Below are 17445 nucleotides of genomic sequence, written 5' to 3' on the forward strand. Positions count from 1 at the left end.
GAAGTTGGCAAATGTGGGCTGACTTGGGCTCATGGGTAATGTGAACCGTTTCATCTTGTAGTTTGTTGAAAAGATTCTGCATGAAAATTAAAAAAACAAACAAAAACAAAGAAAACAGCAGGGTTTATTGAACTATATATATATATTCAAAACAAACCTAATGAAAAATAATTGACCAGCTGGTTCAAAACAAATGCGATTAATTATCAATCTTATTTTCGACGTACGTACTTTTTATTTTTTACACAAATGATCTTCTCGACAAGCCTTTAAAGTTCACAATGCAAGTTGGTTTCAAAAATCTGGAGAAATTCTTGTGGGAAACAACCTTCCATGCTACAATTTGGTCCGTATGGCTGGTAAGAAACGATATTGTCTTCAACAATGCTTCTTGGCGAGTGGAGGACCTTGGGGAACTTATTAAAACCAGAGTTGCTATGTGGATCAAAGTGAAGTTCGATATTAAGGTGCACTCGGTGGAGGATTTTAAGGGTTACCTTGATGGTATGAGGAAGGTCAAAGTGTAAGCTCCTTTTTCGTGAGGATAGATGCGATCCAATCTTCTGTTGGATGGTCATTCCCATCTTTCTTTTGTTTTATGTTGTATCTGATGCTCATTAAGCGTTTTGTTGCTTATTGAGTACTCTCTCGATGTACCCTTTTCGAGCCAATAAAGTTTTCGTTTTGCCAAGCAAAAAAAAAAAAAAAAAGTTGAGAGTTGTGAGGAGCCCTGTAATCCAAAATTAATATTGCGAAGGAGCTCCATACTAAGGTTCTTTCTTTTTTTCTTCCATCCTAACTAATTCTTTTTTACAAAAAATGGAAGTACAATTATAGTACATGTCAACTCTGTTAGAGAATATTGCCCTATCACAACACACAACTATCTGTAGGGAAAGCTAGCGCACCTATGTCGGAATTGAGGCTAAAATTTCGGCACGTGCAGGAGGTGTTAGAAATACGTACGTTATGGTCCCAACAAAAGACCCACGTTAATTTTGGCATCTATGTGCCAAGTTTAGTTGAATTGGAGCCTTGCACATAATTGGATGGGGTCCATTTGAAGCTAATTATGTACTTTCTGTTTGGGTACTGTCCCCTTCTGGTTTTGAATCCCATAGCTAGCTTCTTTTTATTAGTACCATTTGTTTATGCTAGCTGTAAATTAAGATCTGGACCACAAGCTCTAATCCTTAATTAAAATCAGAACGGGTTTAGATTAGTTCGTGTAAATTTCTCAGTTGTCATTTTGCAGCAACACTGCATGCACATATGTATATAGGGAAAAAAATCTGTTTAACGGCGTAGCCGAGACCAATCGCAATCGTCTAAAAGTATTTTGGACGATCGCGATTGATTGCTGCTGTAAAGAACTACTTGTTCAACCAACCGTGAATAAGTTAGTTTCTATAAAATTTGATTGTTACACATGCATGAGTTTATTAGTATTATGGTATTCATATTTATATGTCATGGCATGGCATGGGATCAGTCTCCTATTAAGAATGGATGCCAACAATCTTAAAGATGCAAGATTAATTCGATATACATTAATATATAGGACAATATTGCTGAAAAGTTTGAAATACTAATAGAATACAAGTGTGGTTAGGATAGTATAGGTTAGATTGTACAACTTCTGGTATTTAGTAAGTAGTATAACTTTTTGGCATCATATATACCGCACATATATAATTACGAGAATGAGAAACGTTGTATATTTAAGTGTTTTGATATACTCCACTAATTATACTTCTTGTTTAATTGTCGAAATCTAACTTCCCTAGACATTCGTAAAAGTTGGATTTTTTCAAGAATAGTATTTGTGTAAAAGTCATAATTTTTTTACTTTTCCGATTTCTCTTGTCAAGACGAGTCATTATTACATAAAAATTTGGCGCAAAACTAACAAACGCGAAAAAAATTTGAATAAAGACAAAACAAAAAAACTGTGGTCCACAACTTGTTGGTTAATTAATAAAAACACCCCTAAGTAATGCATTAGACATTCAATTCTTTTCCGTACCCTTACAATTTTACTTTATAATGCTACAACCACGTACATACAAACACATACACTCACAAAGGAATGTGGAGCCCACCTCCTTAATTTGTGAGTGTGTGTAAGTGTTTGTGCGCGGTTATAAAATTATTGTTAACTATACTATATGTAAACAAGTGTCACAGTCTTAATTTTATAAAAGCTCAGTTATGTGATTTAGGATATCCGAAAAGTATCTGAAAATACTTCTTGAAAAAACATTAACTTATTCTCTTGTGAATACTTTTAAAATACATATCTATGGATATAGAAGAAAAATGATTTTTACACTCTATTTTCTCATAAATGCAGTCCAAAATTTATTTTTTAGTGCTTATGTTGAATGTAATTTTGGACACTACACTCAACATAAGCACTAATTAAATGAAAAATTTTGAAGTCCATTTATAAGAAAATGGAGTGCAAAAATTATTACCCATATCGAAGTATCAATATCCAAAATGACTACGATACGCATGCAGGGACGTCGGCTCTAAATTTTTAGGGGACCCGGTGCACACTTTTAAAATAATTCCCTTTGTAATTTACGAATTAAAAAGATAAATGAAACATAACTTTAAGGAAAATTTTGAATGCACGATAGTAAAAAAAAAATAATAATAATACTAAAACCGTTTTTGCAAATTGAGTACTTGGTCATAATGGGAAAAAACTCCTGGCTGGAGATCCAATTGTAAATATTACTGATTTTTTTTTTGGTAGTACTATTTTGTTTTATGTGGTGGTCCTGGTGGTAGCATCTTTGTAGACAAATTGAATGTTGGGCCCTACCTGAAGTCTGTGCTCAAGGACACATCCACCTTGGGAGGGGGAGAGAGAGAGAGCGCGAACCAAATATCTCCTGCTTTTTTTTTTTTTTTTTATGAAAATTGATATTCGAGTTCATTTTTTTTTATGCAGGTGCTCTATTTTGTTTATAAAGTTACTAGTAATTTCACGTTAAAAGTGGAGCGCTTGCATAAAAAAAAGGAAGCACGAGTATCAATCCCCCCCCCCCACTTGCTCATCTATTAAAGAGCACCTTGTTTCTTGCAATATTAGATTGCGTTATTGCAAGTGGAGTGGAGTGCAATTGATTTTCCTTACATATTTCTATGCATATTAGCGGGGTTTGATCCACGTAAATCCCCTCCCCCAATTCCCCTAAGATAGTTAAGATTAGGATTAACGAATGACAACTACTCCAATCTCTACACCCATACGTGCAAGACAACTACTCCGGTCTCTAACAAGAGTTCTCGACAATTACCGAAGATCTATTTTCCTTGTGAAAAAGTCTTACAAAACATTTGGGTAACTCACTTTTCGATTGTGGTCATTTGAAAAGAATAGCTTCCACAAAAAATCCAACAAACAACATCCACAATAGGTGGTGGGGATCCAGGAGTAGCGTTTGTTAGGCAGAAGTAGCACACACAGACAGAGCGGTCGTTGGTAGCTTTTACTATTTGTTTGAATTGTTGGGATTGTGTTAATAATAAGTTGAATTTCCGTTTGATTGAAAAAAATACATAATAATAATAATAAGTTGGAGATAATGGAGTGTGTGGTTGAGGGCTCAGCTGAAGAAGCTTTCACTTTGTGAATCCTCCCTGCCTCATCACTGGCTACCGGCTATCAGGCTATGGCTAGCCTAGTAGTGCTAAAAGGCTTTGGTTGGGCCTTTGATTGGAGACAGACAACTCATTAGTACTACTTTCCATTGTGGAGGTGGCTTTGCCCCCATTACCATGCCATTATGGATTGTGTCTATCAGAGCACCGCACTTGAAAAATAAAATCCAACTATGAGGAATTGCTTGTGATGTGATGTGATGTTATCACAGTGTCATCTGGGATTGAAAATAATAAGTCATGTCGGCTGGGGGGGAAAAACTGAACAATTAGTTATCCCGTGTTTCGCCTTGTTCCCTCAATCTCCGCCCGAGATCCGAGGATCGATATTTTTTTTTGGAAAATGCAGGTTATGACACTTTTAAATCTAGCCTGGAACAATTAGGAAATCATCCAGAATGAAGAAGAACGTTAGTCGGCCTTGTTATTTGAAAGATTTATCTCGTGGCTTGTGCCGCAGGGGTTCACTCTTAAGCAAATCCGACTCTTCTACAGTGCTCCTGGGTTTTGAAATACTAGTGATCATTAGGGGAACAACAGAAAAATCCAAATTTCGATTTTCAATCTGACAAAAACGGTCACTTACTGTTACATCCAATTTTTCAGGCCCTAAGAAAAAAGTAAAGAACTTTACATTGTACCTTACAGGAAGACTAGTTAAAAAAAAATTTTGAGTGCAGCTTTCTTCTGACCTCTGTATCGCTCCAGTTTTACGGATGTCCCCGAAGGACATTCTTCTTCTTACCTCCAGAAACATAGAAACAAAACAAAAACGACTCGATGGTACAATGCCTCCATCAACCCAAATGAAAGGGGTAATTTCGTAGTCATCATTCAACAAGAACCGTTCTTAACACCACTCGGACCAACGAGTCACAGCGACAGTACAATCTTACCTTCCACCAATTTATTTGGTGAAAAATTTTATGCCTTCCGTAAAACGAATGAATTACCAGACAAGCGTTGCATCACTTGAATACACTACCACCGACATTAAAAACTAATCTCAGTACAGCAAAAAAATAGTGCACATTTGAACCAAAAGATGCAAACATTCACATACTCTAGTCATGGAATCGAACAATCAAAAAACTGCCCATGAATGGCTGAATTACAAGGGTAATTACAACTTGGATCACAAACACTAAAGCCACATATCTACACTTTCAGGAACAACAAAAAGATCGGATTTACAAAGCATCTCCCCCCCAAAATTCCAAACAGGTTTCCATCAATCAGTCCTTTCGTCCCTAAATTTTGAAACTGAACCCTCACCGTCACCAGGACCGCCTGATTTCTCTAACTGATCCACCAACTTACCCTGGCTGGTGCATCTCTTCACTTCTCCCATTGATTTCTCCGGGAGAGAAACCAGCCCTATGGCAGAGATGCTGTTTGCAATAGCACCAATATCCCCTGCCCCAGTGTAGAAGCCTTGGCTCCCAGCAACAAGAATGCTCTGTTTCTCATCAGTACAGGTAAGAACAGATGGGAATACATTCATCAGCTGTTGGTTGGTCTGGCTTGAACTACTTAAGAGCAGACGCAGAGTCTCTCTTGCACCCTTTTCAACAACAGAATCAGTTTCTTGGCCCAAAGGGTTCACAAGTGTTGGGTGTAGCGGGGTAATGGTGGTTGAAATGGCAGGACCCGCACTCACAAGGTACCCTTGGCCAGAGGAGCAAACATCAATGAATGGGATGTGGACAATAGAGTCGCACATTAAAGGTGTGAACGTTGGGATCTGCTGTGAACTAGACCTGGGTAGCGGAAACCTGACAAGTGGGTCAGGCAGCAGCGGGGGGAAATCTATAGGCGGGAAATCAGTGACACTAAGCCCACTAGACGACCTAGCAGCTGGTAGAAAAGAAGAAAGCGGCGGTAAAGATAGTGATTCGGTTGATGATGGGATTGGTAGCGTGTATTGCATGGTTGATGCAACAGGAGGGCACCAGCAATAATAGGGTGAAAAAAGTGATGATAAACCTACTGAAGGTCCTTGAGATGTATTAGGGCTTAAAAAGGGTAGAGCAACAGATTTCCCAAGTGATTCCAACGAATTTGAAGATGGTAAGAAAATTCTGTTAGCCTCTTGTAGTTTGTCTGACGTCGACACATCTGTGGTAACTGGCAAAGTGACAGACAGGTCGTCAACCACTGAAAATTGGATGTCACGACGCCTTAGCTTTTCCCGGGCTGCACTTCTCAAGGATGAGAAACTTCTGGGCAGGCCTTCTTTAAAGGAACTTGACCGTGGACTGAGGCTGCCCTGGTAGATAGAATTACTCTTTCCTGATTGAATCCCGAGGTGTCGGGCACGTGAAGGCTTTGCAGATGCAGAACCAAGTTGAGCAGCTTGAAAATTTTCAGATGTATCTGATGAGGCATTCGAGGGAGGAGTCGTACTTGATCGGGTGACAGTAACAGTGGACCCCAGAAGGTAAGTTCGGAGATGAGTTGCGAAACAGTCCAGGCGCGACTCACTGATTCTAGTTAGTTCAGCAAGAGAGGGCTTCCTCTTAAGTAGATCCTTCATCTACACCAGCAATAAAGGAAAGAACTGTTAATAAGCAACTACTACATCATGTCCATAGTTCATACTACCTCAGTCCCCATCTGCTGTCTTTTTGTTTCTTAACAGTCGTCCCTGCTGGGTCAACAAATAAGGTATTTTTGTAGGACACAACAATTTGATCTTTAGACAATTTTGTATGTTGTACAAAATACTAGAAATGGACAAACAAATGGTGATGGAGTAAATAAACTGCATGCTAGTTGAAGTTCTCAGATATACCTTTGTAAACAACTCATTGCCTAGGAGTTTTGACTTCTCCGAGCACCAAAAATATAAAACCTCGCCATCTGGTATCTTTATTAGGAAAGACCGCCCAGACATGTCTGCTGGGATCTCTTCAACTACTACAGCAGAGCACTGAGAATTGCTAAGGGTTAGCAGTCTCTCCGTACGACCGTCATCCCCGATGAATGAGAAACGCAGATCAGATGTTGGCAAGAGCGTTAGATTCAGATTCCCCCTGTTACAATTTACAAAAGCCAAAGCAAAAGTTGAGAAGCAACAGAAAATGATATAAAGGCAAATCTACATCCAACAGAAGGAAATATTGAACGTAACACCAGGGCGCACATCTAAAACAAACAGCAATGATAGCATGAGCGAATCGCAAAGCATGAAGAATCAAATAATGCTTGTTAGACGATATTAACCAGCAGACATCTGTAGGTGGACCCAGTCCATTTAAAATAGTTCCACAAAATGAAGCTTAGACTACCTAATATTCATCTATTTTGATGCATTCTACTTTTTGCACCTTCAGAGAGTCCAGTGCAAGAAACATAAAACTAAATCTTCAGTTTTGTCCTTTGTTAACCACATACTTGCTGCAGCCACCATATTGCACCTTTGGAATTGAAGTTAGCTGTTAAAATTCTACTCTAATACAAATGCAAGATAAGATAAGTATCTTATCCCAACTACCCTGACAAGTTGAACTAACAATTATGGAAGTGAATTAGCATCGTGAGCAGTTTTCTAGTTCCCTCTGTCATACATATATTGAATTCCAAACTACTTTTCCTCAGAAAAAAAGCACATCCGGATGTAATGTAAATCAGAATTCTGCAGCATATCATGACAGCAAAGGACTTTTACACAGTATCATGATTCTCGCATGCCTTGCAAGATGATAAAGTTAATTGAGTCATAAAATAGTACAGTAAAGCCAACTAGGAGACCTGAACGTGCAAACTGAGGATACATTCACTAGTGATATAATCAAGAAAGAGATATCTTGCTAGAATTAGTTAATTCAATGGTTTTTTCCTACTTCTGGAAAGTGTTCACTTTACCACTCTAAAAGCTTAAGCTACACCACCATCAAACCACCTAATTGAATAGAAATTTAGACAGCAGAGGGCGTAACATCTCCTGTCTTTACAGACAGATTGAATCTCATAGACTTCACTTTAAAAGATAATGATCATAACAATACCCATAAAGAGATGAATAGATATCTGCAACACAGAAAGACGCGAACTCAAAACAGTGCTATGAAGTACCCTATGGGAAATTTATATTTGAAAAGACAACAACAGTAGCAGAAACAGCAAACAAGCAATAAGTAATCATTATGGTCAAACAATACGCTGAAGCTAAACTAAGATGGGACCTTGCACAATCCATTATAAAATGATGCCAATCAGCACAAGACAAATAGGCAATCCGAACAAAATGTTAACTCTGCAACATAGGACTATAGGAGCATGAAACTACCTTTACTTCTTCTTAATTCAGAGATCATAATAGAATACTCCCACTTTACCTACAAGTAAAAAGATGCATTTATTCGGAAGGATGAACATTGCCACCATCAATATATTAAAATTTAAAAACCTGCCATTTCTACTTTTCATCAAGTTTACAGAAAACAATTATTAACCACAATGCAAGAACCCAAGGAACAAACCAAACCACTTACTACGCAGAACACCAGGCAGAAATTAACCTTATCAGACAGTGTAAAATGTTCACATGATTCAGTACCCAAAAGAAAAATAAAAAAACAAAATACAAGAACTTTTAAATGAGTAAACAGATAACACGAATATGACCTGCACCAGAAAACCTCTGTTACATAACAATTCAGTAGGCTGATCAATTTCATAACCAATACGACAAGATTGTATTCATTACACCAACCTTCATGGTGTCTCCTGAAGATAAATGCACGTCCTAGCTATGACAGTCTCATATCAAGAGGTAGTAGTTAAGAACTGACCAAATAGAATCCAGCATGCAGAACCGGGCATGACATCGTTATGTCCAACAAATTAAGTCTGCAATTCATGTACAAGACACTCAAATATGCACCCTTAACAAAGTTAGGGACAAATGCGGATGGCTCCCTAGTGCTATGAAATCATTCCACACTGAAGGGATTATCCAAATAACAGTTGAATAATTCATGCCGAATCAAATTCTTTTGTGATGACAGTAATCCAGGAAGGAAGTTCTAAAAGGAAAAGGAAGCAAAGCATGAAGAATAAGCTTATAATATGCTGAAGATTGTGACGTGCAAATGCAACTACCCCACACAAACCCTAGAAGCAAATCCCCTGCGGACAAAACATACAGAACAGATACCATATCAACCTCCAAAGAACAGCTACGCCCTCAATCACAAGCACGCAAACTTAAGAGAAGAAAATAACAATGCACTACAAAACCAGAATAAGGAAATATACACTAACTAAATAAAGCTTTGATATGTAACCCTGCAAGGAGTTCAGCCCATAAGGTACCGTAAAACATTTGTGGTGATGATGAATCAATCAGACCAATCGTACAAATCCCAAAAGGCATATAAGTAACAGCCCCAATCAGGCAACTAGGGAGAAAATGACGAGAGGAAAAGAAAAAATAGTGGCATCCTTCCTTATTTGGAAATGTGGGAGACCCCTGATTTAGGAAACTTAAAGAGGATAAAAGAAGAGAAAAGAAAAACATAATGCCTGCTAGGGGAAAGAACGAAAACCATTTCTCAAAAGAGTAGGAACAAAATTAAGGGTGTACACGGTCCGGATTGGTCCGGTTCTCTAGAAAACCAGTAACCGAACCATTTCAAACGGTTCTAGAAAATTGAGAACCAGAACCTAACCAGTATATGCATGGAACCTAACCAGAACCAAACCGCAAGACCGGTCCGGTTTTGATCCGGTTTCGGTTCTATCCAATAAGCATCCAAACACTTATTCACAAAATATGAACTAATAAAATTAAAGAAATAACAAGATAATCTGTTGGAATAAGAAAGGAAGGAAGAAAATAAAAGTTTTCCTAATAAATGAAATTTCATCTCTAAATAAATTAAGTTTAGCAAGGAAAAGATTAACCTACCAAATTCAAATACTTATTTAATTACACACACATATGTATATCTATATTATTTTAGTTTTAAACGGTCCGGTTCGGTTCTAACCACGGTTCATTAATTGAGAACCAATAACCGAACCAAAATTAATGGTTCTTATTTTTTTGGAACCATAACCTGACCGTAGATCCGCAGAACCTGACCAAATAAGATGGTTCGGTCCGGATCGGATCGGTTCTACGGTTCGGGCGGTTTTCTTGAACACCCCTAAACAAAATTGTTAACTACTGACAAAAAAAATTTCCACTTCACACAGATTTAGGAAATAGATAACTCTTTTCTCCCCTAAATTATTTAACGATCCAGATTGCATAATATTTTATCCCATAGAAGAGCTTCAATCAAATTCCTACGTACTACATAACAGAATAAGATACCTGAATTGCGAGATACGTTCTGACTATATGAGAAATCCTTCATTAAAACGAAAATTTGTACAATACATAGGGACTACCTTGAAGAGAAGAAAACACATTTTAAGAAGGCAAGTCGAGAAAGAGATAATTTTTTTTTTTTTTGATAAGTAAGTCGAGAAAGAGATAATTGAATCAAACTACTCTCATTAAAGTTATATAAAGTAGTCAGAGCGCCATCCACACACTCCATCGCCTTCGATGAACACTCAAAGCTTAATACCAGATTTATGGAATCGAAGTAGGCCAACCTTTGGAAGAAACAATAAATAAATTTCCAACTCAGTGACCAAATTAATGACATTTTCTTTGACAGGTAAAGACAACTATACATTTAAAAGGGCCAAGGAGGGGAAAACTGTCTGCGAAAATGTATTATCCTATTACAAACCCCCCGATTGATAGCATGATGATATTGATTGGTATTGAACCTATGTTTCCTATTTTCCCCACACAGCAAAATTAGACGCAAAACTACTCCAGATAGACTTCTACAACTTTAAAAAAAAAGTACGTCCACTAGGGTACCCCATCAATGTAACAAAACGCCAATAAATAACAACATCAACACTAACACATCGAGATTGCAAGTGAAAAAAATACCCGATTGGAACTTAAATCGCAATATGCCACCAAATATTTGTACAAGCAGCACTCATGTATCCAATACATCGCAATTACCTTGAAGTTGTAGGGCACAACAGAGTTCCTCGCTTGTTGATCTTTCCTACGCGAATGGAAACAAGGGGAATGCACAAGCACCTCGCCAGCATACCTACTTCCGACGGCTCAAAGTGCTGCATCATAACAAAACACGAATAGTTGTATCTAACAGTTTGTACAGGTATAAGCATATTAAAATGCCTATCGATGCACTAATAACATCTTATCTCGATCGTTCGCATACGTACCTGACTCAGCTGCGCCAGCAAGCGATCTTCGGCAGCACCAGTCGCGTTATTCAGCTTGAACAAGGGCTTTAACCTCTCATCGGCCCGACACGCCCCCATGACCTGCAAATCAAGAGCCTGGAGAAACTGCATAACCCTATCAACCCCATCGCTATATCGAAGCGACAGATCTCCATCCCCTTCGTCTGCTCCACCGCCGCCGCCCGTCAAACGTCCCGAATTCGACGTCGTTCCACTCCCAGACGCCTCGACGGCACTCCAATCACCAAAACCATCGCCGTTTGTCCGATCAATCGTGCCCTCGGCATCGCGGTCATCGACCGATCGTTGTTCGTCAGGGTTAACCATATTTGAAATCGAAACAAACAAGATACGAAACCCTAAGTATTTCGTGCGTCTTAAAGGACGACGAATCGAATTTAAACAAACTACGAATGAAAGAATCGAAAGGAGACCTGAAATTGAAGATGAAATCGCTATGGAGAGATAGGGCGAAGGGAACGAGTGGACGCCAATGGAGATACTACTATCAAGCGCACAGCGAAAAGATCGGGGGGATTATATAGGGGGGGGCAGGGATATCATTGCGGACCTGAAATCGGTTGTGAGTCGCGGTTTTGAAGTCGGTTTGATGTCCGCTTGGGGTTACGTCATCGTCAGCTGGCGTCATTGTGGGTCCCGCGTGGGGCCAAGGGTGAGTGTTGATTGATTGGGCAGGGGGGGAGCAAGTCGGCGCAGTTGGTTGCTAGGGTTTAGAAATTTGCCCAGCTTATGCTTTCTTTGCTTCTCTTTTTTAAAAGCATTTTTCAAAAGATTCCCCACATTTTCAATCATTTCTCTCTCTATCTCTCTCTACTTATTACTCTTACTATTTTTTTAAAAAAAATTTTAAAAAGTGTTTCAAACAAAACATTAATTTCCACGATGATTATAATTATAGTCGAAAAAATATTACTCCTACAGGAATTCGGTTTTCTAGGGAGAAATTGTCGAAAATAATTGCACCGCGATTGTGAAACGATACAGACTAATTTGGACCTTCGGAATTTAACCAAGGGCTAGCACCTAAAGTTCAGCTAATTTTGAGATTTTTGGGCTTCTTTTTATTCTGTCTTTATTTTAAAAAAAAATCGCATTTGTTATTTTTGCGAATTATTTATTCGTCTCATCAAAATGAATTAAAAATGTAAAAAAATTATAATTTTTATCCAAATATTTTTTAAAATATACAAGATAAAATTCAAAAAATTTGAATAAAAACAAAACCAAAAAAATTTAAAAATCTTAGCAAACTTAGCCTGAAAATTTATTCAGCTCGTCGCATGTCACACCTCTCAATTACACATTCATGTCACGAGACTCATTATGTGCCTGAACAAAGTCTAGAATCAAACACAAAACAAGCATTGATCGTTAATCAAACTTGCTTGGATCTTTTATAGTTCTATAACCGGCAAAATGGTTGCTCTAATGCAAATAATCAAAACTTCTATATTATTTTGTGAGAAAAGTAAACTATTTTTTTTATAGCTTTTTAGAGCTATTTTCATCTATTCTAAAAGGAAAACTATTTTCAGTCCATAATTTTGTGCCAAACCAATTGACGTTATAGAAGGATTGCCACCTAGCTGAACACAAACATTCATCGAGCAAATTGTCCACACACACACGTATATATTGTGAATCCACGTGGCTACACAAGAATTCCATTCAGTTCCATTCGAATTGGCAATTGGATCTCTAAATCTTGAGCATTCTTTTCAGTTCCATTCCATGATATATTTTTGTTCTCCGCTAACAAAAGGATAGAGGAGGGGACAACTAACGTAGATACCTCCAAGGTGTGTGATCACAGGAGCCCCAAACCCGCAGCATATACAGGAGAGGATTAGACTAACATGTCTAACAATTCTAACTCAGTTCAAAAAGATTGCCCAGTTGCATAGAATTTTATAACATTCACGATACCCAAACTCCAAAGTTCCATTATCAAGAAGAGTTAAATATTATTGAGATGTAAATTCTCTTTGCAGATTAGTCGGCCAATGCCGATTCCACATCAAAAACATACCTAGTGTAGTGGGCCGAAATATCCGAAGGGTAGACGAGTCCGAATGGGTCGCGCTCGACTTAGCTCACCACATAGTTGTCTCAGTTCATCTATGGATTTGCATGTGAGTTCGTATGTTGGATGTGACCATTTCCCGAAGGATATGGAGGTCCTTGTAATCTTCGCCGAACGTAGAATTATCTGAGGATATGAAGATTTGGTCTCCTTCGGTAACTTGTTCAAACGTTCGGTGATCACTATGTTCGGATAGAGTTCCTGTTGTTCGGTAGATAATGAGTTCGATCGAATTGGTTTGATTCACTCGGAAGTAAGTTTGTTCGGATATCGCTTTGGTAGAATCTTCTAGAAGCTTCCACTGATATTTGGGTTGTCATCTCTGACAATTGAGATGACATCTCTGTATGATGTAACTTCTCTAACACTGACAAATGCGGCTTTGCAACCTGTAGAGAAGTGATGTCTAGTAAATACGCTGACATATGACGCCATCCGAACGTAGCACACCACGTGGGTTGCAAAGCCAGCCTGTGCAACACTCAACATCTTTGACTATGAATACAAGACCATCCCCTCATGGGAAGGGGTCTAAGAAAAAAGAAAGGAAAAACACTTCTCTCTTTCTCTCTCTCTCTCTAGCTCTATCTTTCTATAATCATCTTGCTAAACTTCTCCTTTTTCCACTTACTGACTAGTCCGTCAGAGCTTCTTCCTGGAGGAACACTCCCGCTTCGGTTCTGCAGGTACACAAAGACTTCAACATTCCCACGGATTACAGAAGAAGGACTCGAGAAGAAAAGGCACGGTGAAATCAGCCCCCCACAATTTAAAGAAAGGAAAAACTCCTCTCTCTCTAGCTTTATCTTTCTATAATCATCTTGCTGAACTTCTCCTTTCTCCACTTACTGACTAGTCCGTCGGAGCTTCTTCGCGGAGGAACACCCCCCCTCCGGTTCTGCAGGTACACAAAGACTTCAACATTTCTAAGGATTACAGAAGAAGGACTCGAGAAGGAAAGGCACGGTGAAATCAGCCCCCCACAATTGGCGACTCTGCTAGGGAACGGGTTTCAAGAGCGCATTCGTTTGCTCTTCTTAAGTAAACAGTGGAACTGATATCGCTCTAGATCGTGCTCTTTCACTTCTCTTCCTCAATATGGAACAAATGGCACAGCGACTTCCGCTGCTAGGCCCAGAGAACTTCACCCTTGGTTTGGCTGGATTTGGCTCTGTCAATCTTGAACCCAGTCAAACTATTAGGACAGTTCCTCCAGTTTCTCGCCAACTTTCTTTTCCTCAAACCGAATTGGACATCGCCTTGGTGGAGCAAAAACACTAGGCGGCGGTTATAGCCATGCTCCAACAACGACTAGAGGATCGGGATGATGGTGTGGTTGCAACGCCGAATCACATCCATCACGCCGAACCTAGTCAGCCGAAGAAGCCACGAAAAAGAAGCAGGATGTCCCGAGCAACAAAAACAACCGAGCTTATACCATCTGAACGGCGCAACGTGTTCGAGCGCCTCGAAACTGAATATCAAATCCCTATGGCTACGCACCCCAAGCTTGCGAGTGTCATCTATGCCAAAAGCTCAAGGTCGTCGGTTACGAGCTCTACGGCTGGCACCAATAGGGCGGCGTTATCAAGCCAAATGCGCCGCCTCCCACGGCAGGATGTGGAATCGACGAAAGGGAAGCAGCTCATGAACCTGAATCACCCACCGCGGTATACCCACACTAGGGAGTATCAAGGACGGTCCGAGCGCTCGAGATCAAATTCCGGACGCCATCATGAGGAACAGCGTTCGGTCCATTCTAAGGATCACCAAGGGGCAATTAGCAGGGAACGCCATGTAAGGCACGATAATACAATAGTCTTATATGATCAGTACACGGATTTGCCGACCGTATATCGACCCATCGACAAAGACGCCGTTCCGCTCAACGAACACCCACCGGGCTCTAGAGGAGAAGCCCTAAGACATTCGGAAGAACGACGTCATCAACACCAGGGGGAGAGCGAGCGTCCACGACATCGTCACAAAGGGCATAGAAGGATACCCGAGCCAGGTGTTTCCACAGTACCTTCTGTCGTTCGACCGAATCCCACTCCCGAAGATAATTCGAAGCTCGAAAAGGCAAAGGCTTCCCCGTTCATTGATTCAATTCAACAAGAAAGGCCGTCCGAGCGATTCACTATGCTGAAACTAAAGCGTTATGAAGCAAAGGAGGACGCAGTCGCGTTCATTTGCCGCTTTCGACAAACCATGAGCTTGCACGATTTCTCTGACGCGCTCATGTGTAAGATTTTTCCCCTTATGCTGAGTGAGCCAATCATGCTCTGGTACAATCAGTTGAAGCCCAAGTCAATCACGTGCTTCAACGAGTTAGAATTAGAATTCACGAAACGATTTGTAACAAGTAACGTCCAGCCGAAGACATTGTCCATGCTTGTGAACATGAAACGAGCGGCGGGAGAAACCCTTGGGCTTTACATGGAACGATATTGGGAGGTGTACAACTTGATACCCGACTGTGATCAAGGTGTTGTGACCGAGTCATTCATGAATGGGTTGGATCCATCTTCGGCTATGTTTCGTGATCTCTCACGAAACCCACTGAAGACCATGGGAGAACTGATGACGATTATCGAAAAAGACTGCGTTCACGAGGAGGCATTTGCCGAGCGAAAAGTTCCAAAAATTTCAAACTCTTCTAAAATGTCTCTGGCTGCCAAGAAACAGGTCGCCAACATAAGGGAAAACCAAACTTCTAGAAGCATGCAAAGCAATAAGAACGAGCAGCAGTCGCTGCGGCAAGACAAGCGGGAGCCACGACCTGATGAATATGTGGCCGAACATACCGTATTCACGGTACCAATTTACAAACTCTTAAATGTTATTGGCAAATTACCATTTCTTGTTTGGCCCACGGGGTTCTTAGGAACCGTAGGGAGGGCCCCTGGGATGTGTACCTTTCATAAGGAACGAGGGCACTACACTACTCAATGTCGGCCATTCAAAAAATATCTGGAGGAACTTACCGCTGCTGGGCATCTCAATCCATGGATCGATACTAAGAGAAACCCGCTGCCTCCTCCACCACCGCGCATCGGAAACCTAGTGAGCGTTATTCAAGGCCTCGTATCCAAAGACAAAATTCCTGAGCTACAATCTGGATAGAGCTGTCACCCCTCTCTCGATTTGTAATATTGGTGCTTCGGCTAAACGCAAATGGGAGGATCCAAACTGTAATGGGCCTATAACCTTTACATCCAAAGATTTGAAAAGAGTCCAACTTCCTCACACGGACGCTCTCGTTGTTACCCTGGCAATAGACAAATCAACCGTCCAGCGAGTGTTGATTGATCAAGGAAGTTCGGCTGACGTAATGTTTTTCTCGACCTTCAAAAGCCTCGGTCTCCTTCCTACGCAGCTCCGAGTGGCATCGACTCCCCTAGTGAGCTTCACTGGTGCTCCTGTTTGGCCACTCGACTTGGTAACCTTAGCCGTGCGAGCAGGTTCCCAAGTTGTTGACGTGGAATTCGTGGTGGTAAATTCTCCGAGCCCCTATAACGTCATCCTCGGACGGGCTTGGCTTCACGAGATGCAGGCGGTCGCTTCCACTTTTCACCAAGCTATGAAATTCGTAAGGTGGAATGGAAGACAGGAAACCCTCCGAGGAGATCAGGTGCAATCAAAAAAATGCTACATCAGTACTGTTACCAACAAAGCTTATTTTGAGGTACAGTGTGTTGAGTCGGCTGACGTCCCAATGCTTGACGATGTGGGATTGCCCGCCGAGTAGAGGTCAACAGAGGAACTTATCAAAATGCCGATCACTGAAGACGAAGAGCGATACTTCCTAATCGGTAGCTCTTTGAGCGAGACCGAGCGGTGGGAACTGTTTGATTTTCTTATGAGGAATATCGAAGTATTTGCTTGGACTCCGCAGGAAATGCCAGGCGTGGATCCTTCGTTTGCAGCTCATTCGCTGAACGTTGACCCGAACAGAAAGCCAGTGGTGCAAAAGTTCGACGTTCGGCGGTGACACATGTGGAAGCAGTAATGACGGAGATAGATCAACTGTTAGCAGCTGGAGCAATTCGACAGGTTTTATATCCAACTTGGCTTGCCAATCCTGTCGTAGTGCCAAAGAAAAATGGGAAACTAAGGGTTTGCGTCGATTACACGAACCTCAACGATGCGTGCCCGACGGATCGTTTCCCGCTTCCTCGGATAGAACAGCTGGTGGATGCTACAGCGGGATGTGAGCGGCTCAGCTTCATGGATGCGTATCGGGGTTATCATCAGATTGCTCTGGCGGAGGAAGACCAAGAGAAGACCGCTTTCATATCTCCTCGGGGAACCTATTGTTATAAGGTTATTCCGTTCGGTTTGAAGAATGCTGGGGCTACTTTTTAGCGCAC

At 40.6% G+C, this 17445-nt stretch overlaps 1 protein-coding gene across 1 annotated transcript; it reads right to left on the reverse strand.

The window, feature by feature from the left end:
- Nucleotides 1–4685: 4685 nt before the first annotated feature.
- On the reverse strand, nt 4686–11533 carry LOC131320499 (uncharacterized). Its single transcript, XM_058351213.1, has 4 exons — nt 10948–11533; nt 10718–10833; nt 6470–6710; nt 4686–6211 (listed from the first exon to the last, which is right to left on the reverse strand). Exons 1-4 carry the CDS (start codon nt 11293–11295, stop codon nt 4907–4909), a joined length of 2010 nt encoding a protein of 669 aa, XP_058207196.1. The 5' UTR covers nt 11296–11533; the 3' UTR covers nt 4686–4906.
- Between the last annotated feature and the right edge of the window lie 5912 nt (nt 11534–17445).

Source organism: Rhododendron vialii, chromosome 3a, assembly GCF_030253575.1.
Source record: "Rhododendron vialii isolate Sample 1 chromosome 3a, ASM3025357v1".
NCBI lineage: Eukaryota > Viridiplantae > Streptophyta > Magnoliopsida > Ericales > Ericaceae > Rhododendron > Rhododendron vialii.